Below are 16,507 nucleotides of genomic sequence, written 5' to 3' on the forward strand. Positions count from 1 at the left end.
AAAGAACTATCTTAAAGTTTCCTTTGACAATTTTGCTTCTGAGCAGCTGGGGACTTGGGTCTGTGTATCAGCCAAGATGGAACTGAAAGTGGCTTCTGTACTGGGCTATTCCACCTCCCTTAGACAAGTCTCTGAAATAAGCTTTCATGAGCTGACCCAGGAATGGCCCTGCTCAACACAGATTTGCAATCGCTTCTCTTATTTCCTCTCTCTAGGCACAGATTAAGATAACAAATAGAATTGTCTTCATTCAAAAATATCTCCAGGACAAAGTTCTTACTCTAAAACTCCAATTCCAGTGCCTATGCTAAAATGTGGGAGATGGACTCTGGTTAAAAACTGAGTTACACATTGCTTCCCTCAGGTATTTCTCAATATCTTGCTGCTATGACATTCAAAAAGGGGGAAGATAGTCCACATTTGTGGGAAGGTCGCAACAGGACAACTCCACGTCTGCTGCCAGAAAGGGGTTTCACAAATGCAAAAGGAAGAAAGGGATCGGGCTGGGGATATAGCTCAGTTGGTAGAGTGCTTGCCTTGCATGCACAAGGCTCTGGGTTCAAAAGGCTCTGGGTTCAATCCCCAGCACCATAAGGAAAAAAAAAAAAAAAGAAAGTAAAAGGAGGAAGAGATCAAGGACCCTCTAGAGTACCAGCACAGGGTTTGTGTGCAAGGACTGCAGTGAGCAGGTCTCCAGGCTGTAGGCACACAAGACCCTCAAGCCCCAGTCTCTGGGGTAACTCACATCTCACCTTCCACCTGGACTAGAATCTCCTGAAATGGGATGGTGGAAAGGCCAGGAAGAATGAGGCACTGTGAGACAGAGTTTATGATACAGTAACAAGGCCTCTGCCCCAGGGGTTCCAATGGAAAGAAACCCAAAGGGAAGGTGAAGTGTATCCAGCAACACCTCACTCACACACTTCTACTCATGGACCCTCACACTCTCTCACACACCTGCTCCATCCACTGACACAGACCTGGGCTATGTGGGCTGTGCACACTTGTGGTCCCAGACATTTGAGGGTCAGGTTCTCAGTTCTCAACATGAGAAGGAGAGGATTGCAAACCCCCCACCCTGACTTCTGCAGACCTGCACTTCTGGCACTACAAGTTCTTCCCAGCTGAGGGCTGCCTGTCTACAAGGTGCCAGGTTCCCTACTGGACCAGGAGCTTCATTTTACAGGAGCGGGTTCCTGGCTAGCTCCAGGGACTAGCAAGACAGATGTGGCCCAGGGCTTCCTGTTTACACTGAAAGATGCCTTCATTCCTTAAGTCTTCTGGGCTGACTGTACCCTCACTAGGATCTGAGTGACCCCACAGCAGTGGGCATGGACTAGACCCTGGGTGTGTACAGGGGCCCACATGTGACATCAATAGAAGGGTGGGAGGAGAGCCCTCCCACAGCAGGTGCACATGTCTGATTTCAGGGCACTGCTGATTGAACCTGAGCCAAGCTCTCTCTCTCACATAGCCACAGCATAGCCTTCCATTCCCAGGTAGGGCAGAGGTGAGAACAATCAGAGTGTTACCACCTCATGCTCTGGTACCTAGGGGGCTCTGTGGAGGGCTCTGCTACCTCTGATAACCTGCCTAGCAGGTTCACCTGTCGACAAAAGGTCTATGTAAATAGCAAGTGTTTTATCTCTGGACTGTTGCCTCCTTTGAAGGGTTCTCAGTTTCACCACTTCTTTCTTTCTTTTCTTTTTTTTTCCTGTAATGGGAATTGAACCCAGGGACTCTTTACCACTGAACTACATCCCCCAATCCCCCAACTCCCCCTGCCTTGCCTTTTCATTTTTTTAAAGACAGGCTACGTTAAAAGTTGCCAAGGCAGGCCTTGAACTTGCAATCCTTCTAACTCAGCCTCCTGAGTCAGTGGGATCAAAGTGTGGGACACCATGCCTGGATTCTCAGTTTCATTTTTGAGGACAGATAAAGGAGTAAAACACCTGTTCCAGGTAGGTGTAAACAAGGATCTAATCATACTCAGCTCCAAAATTCATTTATGCTGAGATGCCCTGAGGCCTTGATGTGTTTGTTAAATTGTGAATCTAGAGAGGAATGAGGAGGTGGAAGTTGAACTGGTGACCCTGTGTCCCAGCTTAAGAGCCTGGGCTGAGAGGTGCTTAGTCCTCAGCTGTACCTAGAAGAGCCCACGGTGGTTGGCCAAACACACTCTTCCTGCCCTACCCTCTCTTGCATAGTGGCTGTGTGTGTGTGTGTGTGTGTGTGTGTGTGGTGCTGGGGATTGAACCCAGGGCCTCGTGCATGATAGGCAAGCACTCTACAAACTGAGCTATAACCCCAGCCCCCGTAATGACTTCTTTATAGGTTTAAATACTACCTTCTTTCTGATTGTAAAATTAATGTACGTCATTGCAGACAATTTGGAAAATACATAAAAATACTTGGAAGCAGATCAAGCTCCTTGGAACCGCGGAGTCTGGCGGAACAGTCCTGCATCTCCAGAAGACACACAACTTGTTCATTTCTTTTTCTACTCTGAGGCTCGGCTCATGAGTGTTCCCAGAGAAAGTCATTCAATCGTTTCAGTCTATAAATCACACCTTCTCATTAACATGAAATCACTCACATGTGAAGTGGACAACATCTTCCTGTCCCCACCTCAGCCTCACTTTTACTACTACCCACTGCCCCTCTGCTCGCCTGCCCTCTTAAGGGCTGCCCTAAGTCTGGAGGGACCACCAGAGGCTACTCCACCACATCTTCTCTGGCCTTGAGCTCCTAGCAAGTAACTTTCCCTTCATTGCTAACTGTATATTACATGCTCCAAAAATGAGCTCAGGGCTTCTGATAGAACTGACTGTGACCTTGGAAGACTGGCATTTGAGCAATGAGATACTTAATGAGTTGATGATAGAATAATTGAAAACTACTCTCTGAACTATGCCAGAACATCCACGCCATGACTGGTCACAACTAATTTCTCCTTTTCGGTTAAGAAATCAAATCTAGGGAAAGAAAAGTTTTAATGAGAGTAGGGAGTGCTGGATGCTCTATAGTGTGGCTGTCACCTCCAGGAACTGGGTAGACAAGGGGTTGAACAGAGCTGAACCTGCTCAAGGGAGCCTCTGCAAGGTTTCCCCTCTCTGAAAGTTCCCCTTTGAAGAACAACCAAGAAAAATAGGGGCAAAACCCAAGCTCCAGAACAGAGACCTTTACAGGCCAAGGACCTCCTCCAGAACCCTGGGCCTCCTCCAGAACCCTGGGTTGGCAAACCTGCACCTGCCGGGCCCACCTGGCTCCCTTCCACCTTGCCTGCCTGGGACCCAGGTGCTGCAGAGAACTGCACCTGCCTTCCTGCTGGTTCTCAGCCAGGGAAAATGAAACCTAACCCTTCTCTGGTGGTTACAAAGGTCTTAAGTGCTTGCTATAGATACTAGAGGCCATTTTGGACCCCACTGAACACAGACCATGGTGACCAGTAACTTCATCCACAGGGGTTATTCCAGCGACTCTCCATGTTCCTGGGGTCCACAGAGAGGGAGGGGCAGGCAGCAGCTCTGTGCGTACGGAAAGGTTTGTCCTCCCTTGTCTCACTTGCATGCTCTATTATCAGCTATGGTTGTATGACTGAATGCCACCCACCGCCCTGGCCAGTCCCTCTCTGAGCATTCAGCAGTCCTCATACAGGACTCATTTCCTCCAGACACCAGACACTACACACTCAGGATCCACCCAACCACAAGCTATTCAACAGGACACATGTCCCCAGGAGTGCCCCTTCATTGCCACTCCCAAAGACAAGTATACTTCCTCACGTGAGTGGTTTCATTGTAATTTATGGGTGGGGCAGGGGTCAAGGCAGAGCATGGCCCAGCCAGGAGCCATGCAGGTGTCACTGCAGACCCTGCCAAGCCATGAGCTGAGACTATGATGGGGCACAGAAAGACCAGGAGCCTTGGAGATAAGGCAAGGCTGTGACTTAGGTCACGTGTGGGGGGAAAGCAGTATAGATAGTGCAGGAGCAAGACAAAGACAGCTTTGGCCCCAGACCTGTCCAAACTATGGGGCACCTCAACCAGGGCCACTATGACAGTTTTCCCAATAAGGAGATAAAGCCTCAGGTTCCCTGTCTGGGAACATTGGCAGGCCTGGTAGGAAGGAGCTGCATCACCTTCAGAGCCCTAGAGTTGGAGATTCAGGTCAGGATGGTCAGGTACTATGCTAATCACTTATATGCAGGACTGAATTCAGCTTAATCTGGGAGCCTGCACTGTCACTGATTTCTCACTAATTGTGATAAATATGGGAAACATGGGAGGGGGCATTCTCAGATCTTAGCTAGAAAATTACATTTTAAGAAGAAACACCCCACAAAGCTCCAGAAAATTCTACAACTAAATGCAGTGAGCTTCCCAAATGTGTGAGCTCATCAAGTGTACAACACCCACCTCAGAGATCACTCAGGAGCACCTGTTTTCTTTGAACTCTACTATGCACGTGTTCCTGTGGACATATGACCTTTCTGAGCACACAGCAGATCCTGGGCCCTCAGACTCTACACTGGGAGGTGGCAAGGGGGAAGGACAGGAGGGAGGAGGGCTAAGTGCCTAGGAGCTGACACCCCCCCGTGGCCCTTTCTGACACTTCACATCACCGATTCCCCTACACTGCCCAGTCACCTTGTCCCCTCAATGTTGAGGAAAGAGAGCCACCATGCACAGTGGGAGGCAGTTCATGGGGGATATTGACCACTCACTGTCCTCTACATTCTACAACAGGGGTCACAAATTCTGGTCCTATCAGACCATTGGAGGGGATTGCACTGGCCTCCACAAGACACGGGTCGGATCCCCAGGTGACTGGGACACATGCCTGAGTTGAAAACCACAGATATAACACTGGGGTTCTCAGAGGCAGCTGTTCATGATTGTCACAGTAAGATCCCGCAGCTCAGGCCTCACCCCTTCCCTAGGAAGTCAGGGCCTCCAGAGTTAGGATGTCATGGTCAGCATTTTATAAAATTCCCCGGGTGTTTCCAACTGGTAACCAAACCACAGAAGGTCTCCGTGGATTCACACTAGAGTTATTAGGGAGCCTTTAAAATAGTTCTGACACCCAGGCGATCTGCCTGGCCAATTCACTCTGCCTCTCTCTGGAGGCAGAGGCAGGCTTCCTCTGACATTTTTGGCATCTGCATTCTTCAAGCTCCCTGGTTGATTCTGGCTTCTTGCTTGCAGCCAGGGAAGCAAATCCCTGCTCTAAAGAATGAATGGAATCTACTGTTTTAGCAAAGCTTCAGTATATAAAACACCATTAAAACACTAGAGGTTAAATGTCCTTATCATGGGCAGGCACACGCAAGCACACACAAAGAAGTATTTAAGGAGATGGATATGTTAATTTGCTCCACCTCAGTGATCATTTCATCATGTGTGGTTATGTGTATCAAAACATCATGTTGAAGATGTTATATATATACAATAACAAATTAATTCACAAATAAGGGGAAAAAAGATGGAAACTTATGGCATCCTAAAACATGGCCTGTTTTAAAATATGACCTTTGTTTTCTCTCTGGGCCACTGAAAGGTAAAGTTTGGTAAGCTGTTGATTGATCTTTATAGGATCAAATAAGAACCAAGTCTGGCATCACACAGGCATACACAGTGGATTTCGGAAACTTCCATGCATTTCTAGAAGTGAAAACCAAGAAAGACCAAAGGCTACTTTCTGGCTAGTTGGAGGCCTCCTGATTTCAGCTCCTTCAAAGAAACATATGCATCTTTTAGAAAGTGAAGGAGAAAGGACTGGTATAACAAGGAAAGTTCAAACACTGTTCTTAAATGCTCCCAGAAGTGGCTCCAAGAATTCTGTTCTTGCAAATCAAAACAGGAATTGGTCATCAGCCCCCTTCACTTTACAGGGCGTATTCTTTAAGAGTAGGGTGGCATGCAGTTCTTCACAGTGTAACCAGCTAGAAAATTACTGGCCTGAGTGATAAATGAGGTATTAAGACAGTGAAAAGAGCTTTCCCCATGCAGGGCTACCTCCCTCTGCCAAGATCCTTCTGGATTTCTAACCCTGGTGGGGGGTGGGGGGGGGGCTCCCACAAAGGTACAACAAGGTGGGGAGGAAGGCAATTCTATTTTTTTTTTTTTTTTAAGATTTTGAAATTGAAGATGCTTTCCATTGGGAAACACGGACATGCTTGGTTGGATAGCATCATTTTTTTCTAAAAATAAATATTTAAAAAGGAAATTATATCTCCAAACCCAGGAAGCATACCCAAATCCCACCAGCAATGCTCCCATGTTTAATAAGACACATGTAACTCAGAGTACAGGTGTAAAGAGCTGCACCCCTAACCTGAAGACCCTACCAACAGGGTTTTAGTACTGGGCTTCAATTACTTTCTGTTCAATTGAATCTGTTCGCTTTTTAAATTACCTTCCCTACTACCTACCTGAATTTCATGGTCTGTCTCTATGACTCTCCTTAGGAGGGGACCCAAGGGCTGGTTTCAGGGCACAGGAGTGGGGTTGGGGGCTGCACTGGAGGTAGAGGACGCCATAGGTCCCAGCGGTTCACTGAGTGAGGATCAGCGGCTCATGTGACTTCTGGGAGGCCATGGGAGAAATGGTTCCCAGTTCTCTACCCACATGAGCAGCTGGGAATGCAAGGAGAGGGAGGGCACACCCTTCAGCCAAGGCCTTGGTGTGAGGCGATATATCAAGCCATGATGCAGAGAACATGTGGCATGATCAGAAATGAGACCGTGCTACCCTGTCACCAAGCCTATGGAGTTGGCACAATCTCTTCATCGTGATGGAGAGAGGATTTCATCACCGATATCATGGGATTCAATAAACTGGCAGGTCTCCCTGAGTGAAGGAGGCAATCCTAGGGCAAGGGCCCCATACAGGATCAAACAGACCAGCACGTTTCTACTACACAGAAACGTGGAGCTTTTGGAGACCAGCTGTCCACAGGGGAGGCCTGGCATGTTCCAAAGGGACTTGTAAACATCTGAGAAGCAGCTCCTCAACAAGTTCATCACCAGTTGCACCATGTGCCAGCAACTTCATTCCCAGAAATATGAACCAAAGAACTACAAACAGGTGTTCAAAAAAGTAGTGGTGTGCCTGTGTTCACAGCACCACTGTTCCCAATAGCCAAAAGGAGCATATAACCCAAATGCCATTAACAGATGAAGGGGTAAACTGTGGTCTATCTGTTATCATGGAAATTTTTTCAGCCATGAACAAGAATGAATCTCTGATAGACACAGATGAGCCTTGAAAACATCATACCACATAAAAGAAGCCACAAAGCAGGGTCACACAGCCTTCAACTGAATTTATATGAGAAGTCCAGAACTGGTCAGTCCAGAGACAGAAAATGGATTAGTGGTGGCCAGGGTTTGTGGGTGAGGTGGTGCAGATAGGGCAGGTTTGCTACTGGCTAAAAGGTCTCCATTAGGGCTGGGGATTTAGCTCAGTTGGTAGAGTGCCTGCCTCAAATGTACAAGGCCCTGGGTTCAATCCCCAGTACCACACACAAAAAAAGAAGAAGTCTTAAGGGCTGGGGATGTGGCTCAAATGGTAGCGTGCTCGCCTGGCATGTGTTTGGCCCGGGTTCGATCCTCAGCACCACATACAAAAAACAAAGATGTTGTGTCCACCGAAAACTAAAAAATAAATTTAAAAATTCTCTCTCTCTCTCTCAAAAAAAAATTCTTTTTTTTTTTTTTTAAACAAGGTCTCCATTTTGGGGGACGGATATGTTCTGGAACTCTATAGTGGTGATGGTCATACAATAATGTGGATGTGCTTAATGGGTATTTTGGCATAATAAAAAATACAAAATAAAATAAATCTGAGGAGTGATTTTCAGTTTAAAAAGCATATTATTTTATTTAAATTACATTTTTTTTTTTGCAGTTTTAGATGGACAGCATGCCTTTATTTTACTTATTTTTGTATGTGGTGCTAAGGATCAAATCCAGTTCCTCACACATACCAGGCAAATGCTCTGCCACTGAGCCGCAGCCCTAGCCCTACGCCTATTTAAATTACTTTTTCATTTTTCCTTTAACAATAGTGTTGGGGTGTCAGATTTATTTTTTAATGTGAGTCAAAGTAGTTTATATTAACTATGATTTTCATTTCAGAAGAGTAAAGATGACTTTATAAAATATTTGATATAGAAACAGAATTTGGGGTCTGACAGGTTAAGAGGCCACTGCTGTTGCCAACCTGGAAGCCATGTCCTGTAAGCTCCATATGCCTCTCCTATACTTCGATGCCTTGGCCCTGCCCATTCAGGGATTTCCTCACAGTACTTGTCTAGGTAACAGCATACAGCACCCAAATCTGCCTGCTTTGCAGGAGGTCTCCTTAGGGTAAAGAGAAATAATTAACTCTCAATATCATACTTGTTTATGCAAGAAAAAAAAAAGTACTGTCATTCCTGCACATATATGGGTTTCACCATGGACTCAATCAACTTCTGTTGGAAATATCTGAAAATGTAGACTTTTTTTTATCATCATTCCTTCAGCAATACAGAATGACAACAATGCACACAATATGAGACATTAAAAACAATCTCAAGGTCATTAAAAGTATAAAGGAAGACTGAGTAGGTTCCATGCAAATACTACATCATGTTACAAGGGACTGAGCCTCTCTGCAGGGGTCCTGGAAGCCATCCCCTGTGGATACTTAGATATGACTGCCATTGCAACACTGGTTTCTCAGCACCAGGGGTGTATTTCTCATTCTAAAACATTTTTCAGATTGGCAATGCGCAGAGCTCTCTGTAGTGCAGTCAAATTACTCCATTATTGAATATGCACTCACACATGTATAGCCTATCAATATTCACAGTTCTAAAATGCTAAGTTCAAAGATCAGGGAGGACAGTGGCCAGTCCTAACCTCCGGGCAGGGAACTCTTAATATTTTCAGGCACATAAACATGCCATTCTCAAAGCTCATTAGTAAAAAAAACAAAAGAAGGAGGGAAAAAAAAAAAAAAAAAGCCTCTTTTACCATGCTAACAAATACTGAGCAAGGGTCCTTCATAGAAATAGGCCAATGACCTTGGCTGTGGCTTATTCAACCAGATGAATGTACCCAGTGACACTCATCAGAAGATGAGCAGGCAAGATCCTAGGATGTTGAGAGCCACAGCCAAAGGGGCCCCAGCAAACTTCCAGCTGCCAGCAAACTTCCAGACTGCCGGCTGATGATTGGCTCACAGCGGCCCCAGCAACATCTAGCTGATTGGCTCCTCTTCGGTGATGCTCATTGGGCTGTTTCCCTGCCCTTTCAGACCACGGAGCTGTTCATTGGGGGACTTTTTTGGCTCCGCCCATGCGACCCAGCCAATTGGCCTTAAGAGCAGGAGGATTGTGGGAGGAAGAGGCTGGGTTGGGGTGTGTGGCTTGTGGGACGCTGGTGGTGGCAGTTGGGCTCTGAGGGTTTTTTCCTGAGGAGCTGTTTTGTTTGGCGTGTGTAGTTCTAAAAATAAAGTTAGTTTCTTTTGACAAGTGGCTCCTGAATTGTGCCCAGCCAGTCTGCGGCACTAGTCCTACCCTGTTCAGGACCCTGTGGCTTGCCCTCTAGGAAGAGCCACACTCTTGGACACCAAGCTGGGTTTTGTGGCAGGGTCTGTCTGTCTCTCCGACCTCATTCCCTGCCATTGTCACCTGGTAATGGAGGTTCAGCAATGAGCGTCCCCAACCCACTACACCGTCCATTCTACACTGCATTGCCTCTGCCTCTCCTCCAGCATCTGCCTGGCCTGGATCCCCTTCACTCAGCTAGGCTTGTAAGAGTCCCTTGGTGTGCCCCCACACCTTCCCTGACTTGCTCAGTAGAGGCAGTGATATCCCAGTGTTAGTGCTGCAGGACTGTGTGTCTGTGTCCTCTTCCACGTGTCTGTTGGCCTCTCATTCCTGCCATCAAAGCTTGCAAGGTAGGCACGTGGCACCACTTGCTGAGCTCTGAGAGCTCCTCCAGGGCTCACATGTGGTGCCTTTGGTTGGACTTTAATCATAACCAAATCAGTAATTAGAACCTGGCACCTTTCGTTACTCTAAACTGTCTTCCATATAAATAGGGCATCTGATTTGTGCTGATGCTAATGAAGCAGACGCCCTTGTCTGAGGAATGTTGAAAACACCAACAGGAAGGCCCAGGCGTATCTGCAAGAACAAATGCCTGCCAGGTTCCTGTCAGCGGAGGGCTGAGGTTGATGTAAGATGAATAAAATATTTTGACAACATGAAGCCAGAAGCCCCTAAGGTATGGGGGGAAAAAAAAAAACAGCTGGCTTTTGCCATCCGTGGAATCGTAAATTTCACAGGCTGAGTCACAGCTCTTGCTACTCAGGTATCATCAATTGAAATCTCCCCACTTGAAGGATGTGATCCAAGAAACCCACCCACGTGCAAGCTGGAGTGAGGCTGGGAGCCTGGTGGGCTGGGTGGGAGGATGGGCATGACAGCAGCATCCAGGGGGCTTCTCACTGAAGCACAGCCAGGGTGAGGGAGTCGCCCTGGCTGGCAGTTGGTCACCTAGAGACAGTAAAATGCTGCCAAATCCAACTCCCTGCACTTTTCAAATATTGCACTCAGTAGCGGACAGTGCCAGGCCTGTCACCAAGGTTGACACCCCACCTCTGCATGGCCCGTCTTTTGTCCTGTGGGCAGAGATGGGTACCCTACATGGTCCCAAGATAAATTTCATATCAATGCCTACATAGCAGAACAACTTGGGTCCCAGGGCAGGGGGTGGGGGTGAACTGCCACCTGCTCCATGGCATTCTATTTACAAACATTTATCAAACTCTTACTACATGCCAGGAAGCAATGATTTAAGTCATGGGCACTGCCCCTGAGATGATACCTGGCTGGTGAAAAAAATGTGAGTGTAGCAGAATAAGGGCACCACCACAGGATACAGAGCCAGGCATACGGGAGCTCTGTTACAAGACCTGGTGGGTGAGAAGGTGCCTGGAACAGAAAGGCACTCAGGGTGGAAGCCCTTACTACCATCACCACCACCATCATTGTGTTAGTCAGCTTTGGGTCACTATAACAAATACCAGGCATGTCAACTTATAAAGACAAAAGGGTTATTTTGGCCCACAGTTTTAGCTCATGAGCAGTGGCCCTCGTTTTAGTCTTGTGGCAAGGCAGTACCTCATAGTAGGAAAGTGTAGCAGAGCAAAACCAGCACCTCGAGGCTGGACAGGGAAAAAAAGAGGAAGAAGAAGAGACAAGGACCCACTCTACCCTTCAAGGGCACAACCCCAAGGACCTACAGACTTCCCGCTAGGCTCCCTCCTTAAAGATTTCACTACCTCCCAGTAGCATCTTTCTGGGAGCAAGTTCTTATTACAAGAACCTTTGGGGACTCTTAAGATCCAAATTATTGCAATCATCCTTACCATATTCAAAATCATTACCTGCCCCCATCATCACCACATTAGCAGCGATCATCACCATCACTATAATCACCATCCCTATCACCATATCACCACCACTACAACCAGGAACAGTAGCCATAGCAGTACATCATTGCAGTGCCAGTATGAAAGAGACATATTCAGTTTTCACATCTTATTTCATCTCAGAAATAACCAGACCCCTGGTGGGACTGCTACTTCCTGCGGAGCTGGTGTAATGTCAAGTTGCATGGTTCTGCAGGACGTGCAATAGTCCATAGGAGCACTGGGCAATGCTGTTCTCAACTCCTGACCACAACTAGAGGTCTTTCTTGTTTTCAGGACACTATCTGAGAGAGTGAAGGATTTTACTCACTTCAGGATGCTGAGTCTCTGTGTCAAGCCTTTATCTATGGCCAGAATTAAGACAGCTGTATGGTAGCTGGCATCCAGAGCTAAGAGAGAAGGCCTGCCATTGAGGAGGGGCACATGGAAAAGATGGAGAATTTTGCAGTTTTCACTGTGTGCATGAGCCTCAATGGCTGTGGTCAGGAGCTGCTGCACTGTCAATGGGACTTGGTCTCATAGCCAATGATGTGGGAATGACGGATTGTACCATCCTGGGCACATTATGATTCCTTTTACTATTGCTGGGCCCTTCCGATTCAACATACTGGAACTGAGAGACATGTATTGGGACCCCAGCAAGGCAGTCTTTGCTTTCCTCCTGACAGAGGAAAATGGCCCCTGGACACTTTCAAAGTGCAGGTTTTTCAGCATCCCAACCTTCTGAAGAAGTTCCAGGGTCTCAGAATCTGCTGGTTAACCACCATACTTTAATGAGTTTCCCTGATAGTATCTAGGGATTTTTGCTTTCTGTTGGTCATCAATCTAGCCTTTTGCAATTTAAGAAATGCAAGTGAAGGTACTGAAATTTCAACATCAAGAGGGTTCAAGTGTTCTCCCTACCTGCCAGGGAGGAAAGGAACATTCCCTTCCCCACCCATTTGGGCTGGAAACAGATATATAAACATTCTATCAAGAAGAGATGTATTTAACTGAGATCCAAAAGCCAGTAGCACAGGTTGTTTGGAGGTCACCTGTACCTTCCAGGCCTCTTTATATAAGTCACAGGCTTGCTCCATCTCCCAGCTAAGTGCTTACCTAAAAGAGGAAGCTTGTGCTGGAAGAGGGAGCTGGCTGGAGGAAAAGCATGGTGGCTCTGCCCAGGTCCTAGTGCTGAGTAGCACTTCAGTGCCCATGATCCCTGCTTAGGAACAAGCAGCACATTTGCAACGAGTTTCCTACAAGAAGGTCATTTTCAAATTTCAAGAAGATCTCAATGATTTGTATCCAGTTTGCATATATCTGATCTTCTGAAATCTCTACAATTCTAAAGATCAAAAAAAAAAAAAAAAAAAATCGGGCAATGGCCCAAGATGCCTGTTGAACATGAATAAATTAACAGATATTTTAAATCTTCATGATCACTCACCCAAGCACTGAATTTTACTGGTCAATTGAAATATCAGTCCTTTAATTTCAAAATTGAAATTATTTTTAAAATAAAATAAAAATCCTCAGTTACCAAGGATTTGAAATTAAAATTATAATGCCAGGTATTAAAGTATCAAGTGCATCAAGAAATTTAAAAACAGCCAATGTAAGGGAGCAAGATAGGACTTGGCCTTCTCAATCCCAGGCTTTATACCTGTTTCATTACAACAGGAACAGGAATCTCAAAGGACTGAATTCAGTCCAATGGAAAATAGTAACCTGAAGATACTATTGTATGGGTCCCTGGGCATAAATGACTCTTCCTCACACATACTCAGATGCCTGCAGCCTCTTCCAAATTTCAGGAGAAATTTTAATTCCAGAGAAAAGACTCATAATTTTAATTTTTCCAAGTAGTTTTTAAAGAAGGCCTATTGAGATAAATAACATGCCATTGTGCAGGTTTTGTTCCCACTAAAACCTTTTTTCAAACCCAGAACTTCTTGAATGCATTGGATTAAGTGAGCCAGTACATCTAAGTGTTTAGATCTGGACAGAATCCTTGGTCACTGCTACTACTGCTGTTGTGGTGGCTGTGGTTGTTATATGGATGTATTGTAGAGTCTGACAACCTAATTGAGGGAGGCTCTTCCAGCTCAGTGAGGTGATGTACATGGTATGAGTTACTCAGATCAGCCCACTCTTTGCTCACTGGTGATCCCAGTACACCAGAGGTGATGTGAATTGGCATTCTTCCCACCTTCCATCACCAAACACTGGGGTAGGACCTCCTTTTCATAGACAGTGTAACACCCTCCATCCCTTACCACGGAAGTCACAGGGTCAGCTGGCAGCCCTACTCATCACGGAGGCTGGAGTCTTGTCTGCAAAGCATGCATTCCTGCCTTGAGTGACCCAGACCTGAGTCAGGCTGCAATCCTCACTTGTCTGCTTCCAAAGAAGGAACAGACTCTGGGTCCATCCCACCTGTGCACACCTGAGAGGACCATGAAGCCAACTGACACTGTAGCCAATGTGAAAGTAACTCAGGGGTGGATCCCTCTAACCAGGGTCTGTGGGAAGATGAAAAGGGCCACTACACCAAGATGCCAGACTAAGGCTCAACCTCCAGACACACCTCTCCATCACTTCATTCCCCAACCTTCAGATTCACTGATGTGCCTGGCACTCTTCCAGAACAATCCAGGTTACTATCAAATGTTCCCCATGTTAGAGAGGGACTTGAAGGCCAAACGGGCCCATGGAGTTGGCTACACTCACCTTAGCCTTGGAGGAGGCTCAACAGAAAGAGAAGCCCAGGGATGGACCTGTAATTCATGGATGGGATAAGTATCCTTCCTCCATTAACCTACTGACATTCTTGGAGTGACAAAGGCTTTACTATTAAGCACATAGTACAGACATGGAAACCAAGGCTTGGAGAAGGCATATACTGGCACACAGCCGAGTAGGAGGCAGAGGGGAATCTGCTTCAGGCGGCCTGGCTGCCAACATTCTCCCCACTAGCTGGCTGCAGCTCTAGCAGACATAACCAGAGTGAAACGAAGGCCCAGACAGCCCTCTTCAGCCAGCTGGGCCCGATTCCCGCCCTGCACTAGCTCTAATGGCAGGTTTTGTGCCCTGTTCTTCCCACCCTTCAAATGTGTGACCAAGGGCCTATGGTGGCACAGTACTATTTTGATCTGAGGTCACCATCCTATACGACAATAGAATCTGTGAGAGGCATATTCCCCACTGTGAGAGTTTCGATCAAAGCTAACCACCCAGTCGGCTCCTTTCTCATCAAGTGTCAATATGCCATGGAGTGCTGGCTTACCTTGTCGCCCGGGGTTCCTGCTGGGGCCCTCGGCTGAGTCAGACAGCCTGCTGCTCACCCGGAGCCCACCTCCCATGCCATCTGGACACACGGGGCCATTGGCCAGGCTGTTGAGGGTGTTAATGTGAGTTGGATAAGGCTCAAAGGTGGGATCCAGCTCCAAGATCAGCCTGTTGAGTTGTTCAATGGACTGGTCTATGTCCAGGGTGGGAGAGCCTGGGGAGGGGCCCACGTTCAGGTCCTGGCTGGTTCCGTTCATGACCTTATCTTCTGGAAACCTGGGCTGGAACACTTTGCTGGGACAGGGTTGCTGTGTGTCAGGGGGATTCGGTCCATTGCCAATGCCTCTCTGGACAGCCACTCTGCTACTGGTTCCACGAGTTGGGGTGATAGGAAGCCGTGGCTGTGTCTGGGTGAGGCCAGAACTGTCTGCTGTGCCCTGACTGCCTAGCCTGGCCTCCCCATCGGGGGAAAAGCTGTACTGATGAGCGGCCACCATCTGTTGCTGACGAACCCAGGTCTGGGTGGAGTAGCTGCTCGGCCCAAAAGCCTGCGTAGGGGTGGGCACAGAGGGTTTCCTCAGCGGAGGCTGTGGCTGCTTAGGCTCTCGGCTTCCAAACGTCCGTTCCCGCTCATAGAGGGCATCCACACCAAGGCCCAGGTCAGGAGCAAGGGTGCCGTGCGGATCTTCACCAACATTGCTACCAAAGCCATCAGACAGGAGGGAGTTCTGGCTGCTCTTGTGGCAGGTGAAGGGACCCAGGTGGGCCGACTGCGGCCCTTCAGAGGAGGAGAGGGTGCCCAGGCTGTCTACACTGTGCAGGTCATGGTGGGGCATCTCATCATCCAGAATATCTGTTTCCCGGTCCTTCAGGGTAGCATCTCCATTCACATGGACTTGAGCAGGCACCACATGGCGTGTCCCGCTGTATTTGCTGCGAGCATCAGTCATGTCCTTAAGGGAGCCCCGGGAATCTTCCAAGCCAAAACCGCTGAGCAGTTGGTCCAACTCAGCCTTCTCCTGGGGACTCAGTCCCCTCCGAACTCCCGGGGCTGAGCGCTCCTCGGTCTTATCGGTCCTGGCCGAGGCAGTGGAATGGCCTGAGTCACTGCTGACTGACAAGGTGTGGTCACTGTGGTCTGGGCTGCTGGCAGTTGGCACAGTCTGGGGGCTGCCAGGGATGCCAGGATCTGAGGAGCTCTTCTTCCTTACCTTGGCATAGAGGCTGCCATCAACGGGGCCCTGAGTGTGCAGAACTGCAGAGGAAAGCAAGAGATAGGCTGTAAGTCGGGGAGGAGGGAAGCGCAGCCACTCACAGTGGGTCCAGGCGCTTGTCTAGACAGATAAATGAATTCACAATACACAACAGGCACAATAACCAGGGACCAACACTCAGCTGTGGTCCCCAAATCCACATATCCTCCAAAGAGTGAATGCTAATGGACCTTCAGATGCTAGAATCACTTTCACCTTTCTATGCAAAAAGAACTGTCCTTCCTTGAAGCTAAGGGAAACCTCATCCTCTGAATCATTTTGCCTAAAGGGCTCATGGTTAATGTCTTTGTAATTTGGAAAGTGAAGTCCACTCAGCTCATAAGTCCCCAAGAACTGACTGTGCATCTAAGACAGGAGAACTTCTATCCATAATCTACTAGCTAAGTGGTAAGTAACAAACTCATTAAATCGATAAATGGAATACGTCGTCAACAAACCTGCTGTCCTCCCAACATATCAGAATCTGCTAAAATC

General features: G+C 47.5%; 1 protein-coding gene across 1 annotated transcript in view; it reads right to left on the reverse strand.

Moving 5' to 3' along the window:
* Tns3 (tensin 3) overlaps positions 1-16,507 on the reverse strand; it is a 265,870-nt gene that overhangs the window by 62,779 nt on the left and 186,584 nt on the right. The window contains exon 17 of the mRNA XM_076836877.2: positions 14,758-16,014. Coding sequence (XP_076692992.2) covers positions 14,758-16,014 — 1,257 coding nt within the window. The remainder of the gene's footprint in view (positions 1-14,757; positions 16,015-16,507) is intronic.

The sequence above is a fragment of the Callospermophilus lateralis genome, chromosome 1 (assembly GCF_048772815.1).
Source record: "Callospermophilus lateralis isolate mCalLat2 chromosome 1, mCalLat2.hap1, whole genome shotgun sequence".
Taxonomy (NCBI): Eukaryota; Metazoa; Chordata; class Mammalia; order Rodentia; family Sciuridae; genus Callospermophilus; species Callospermophilus lateralis.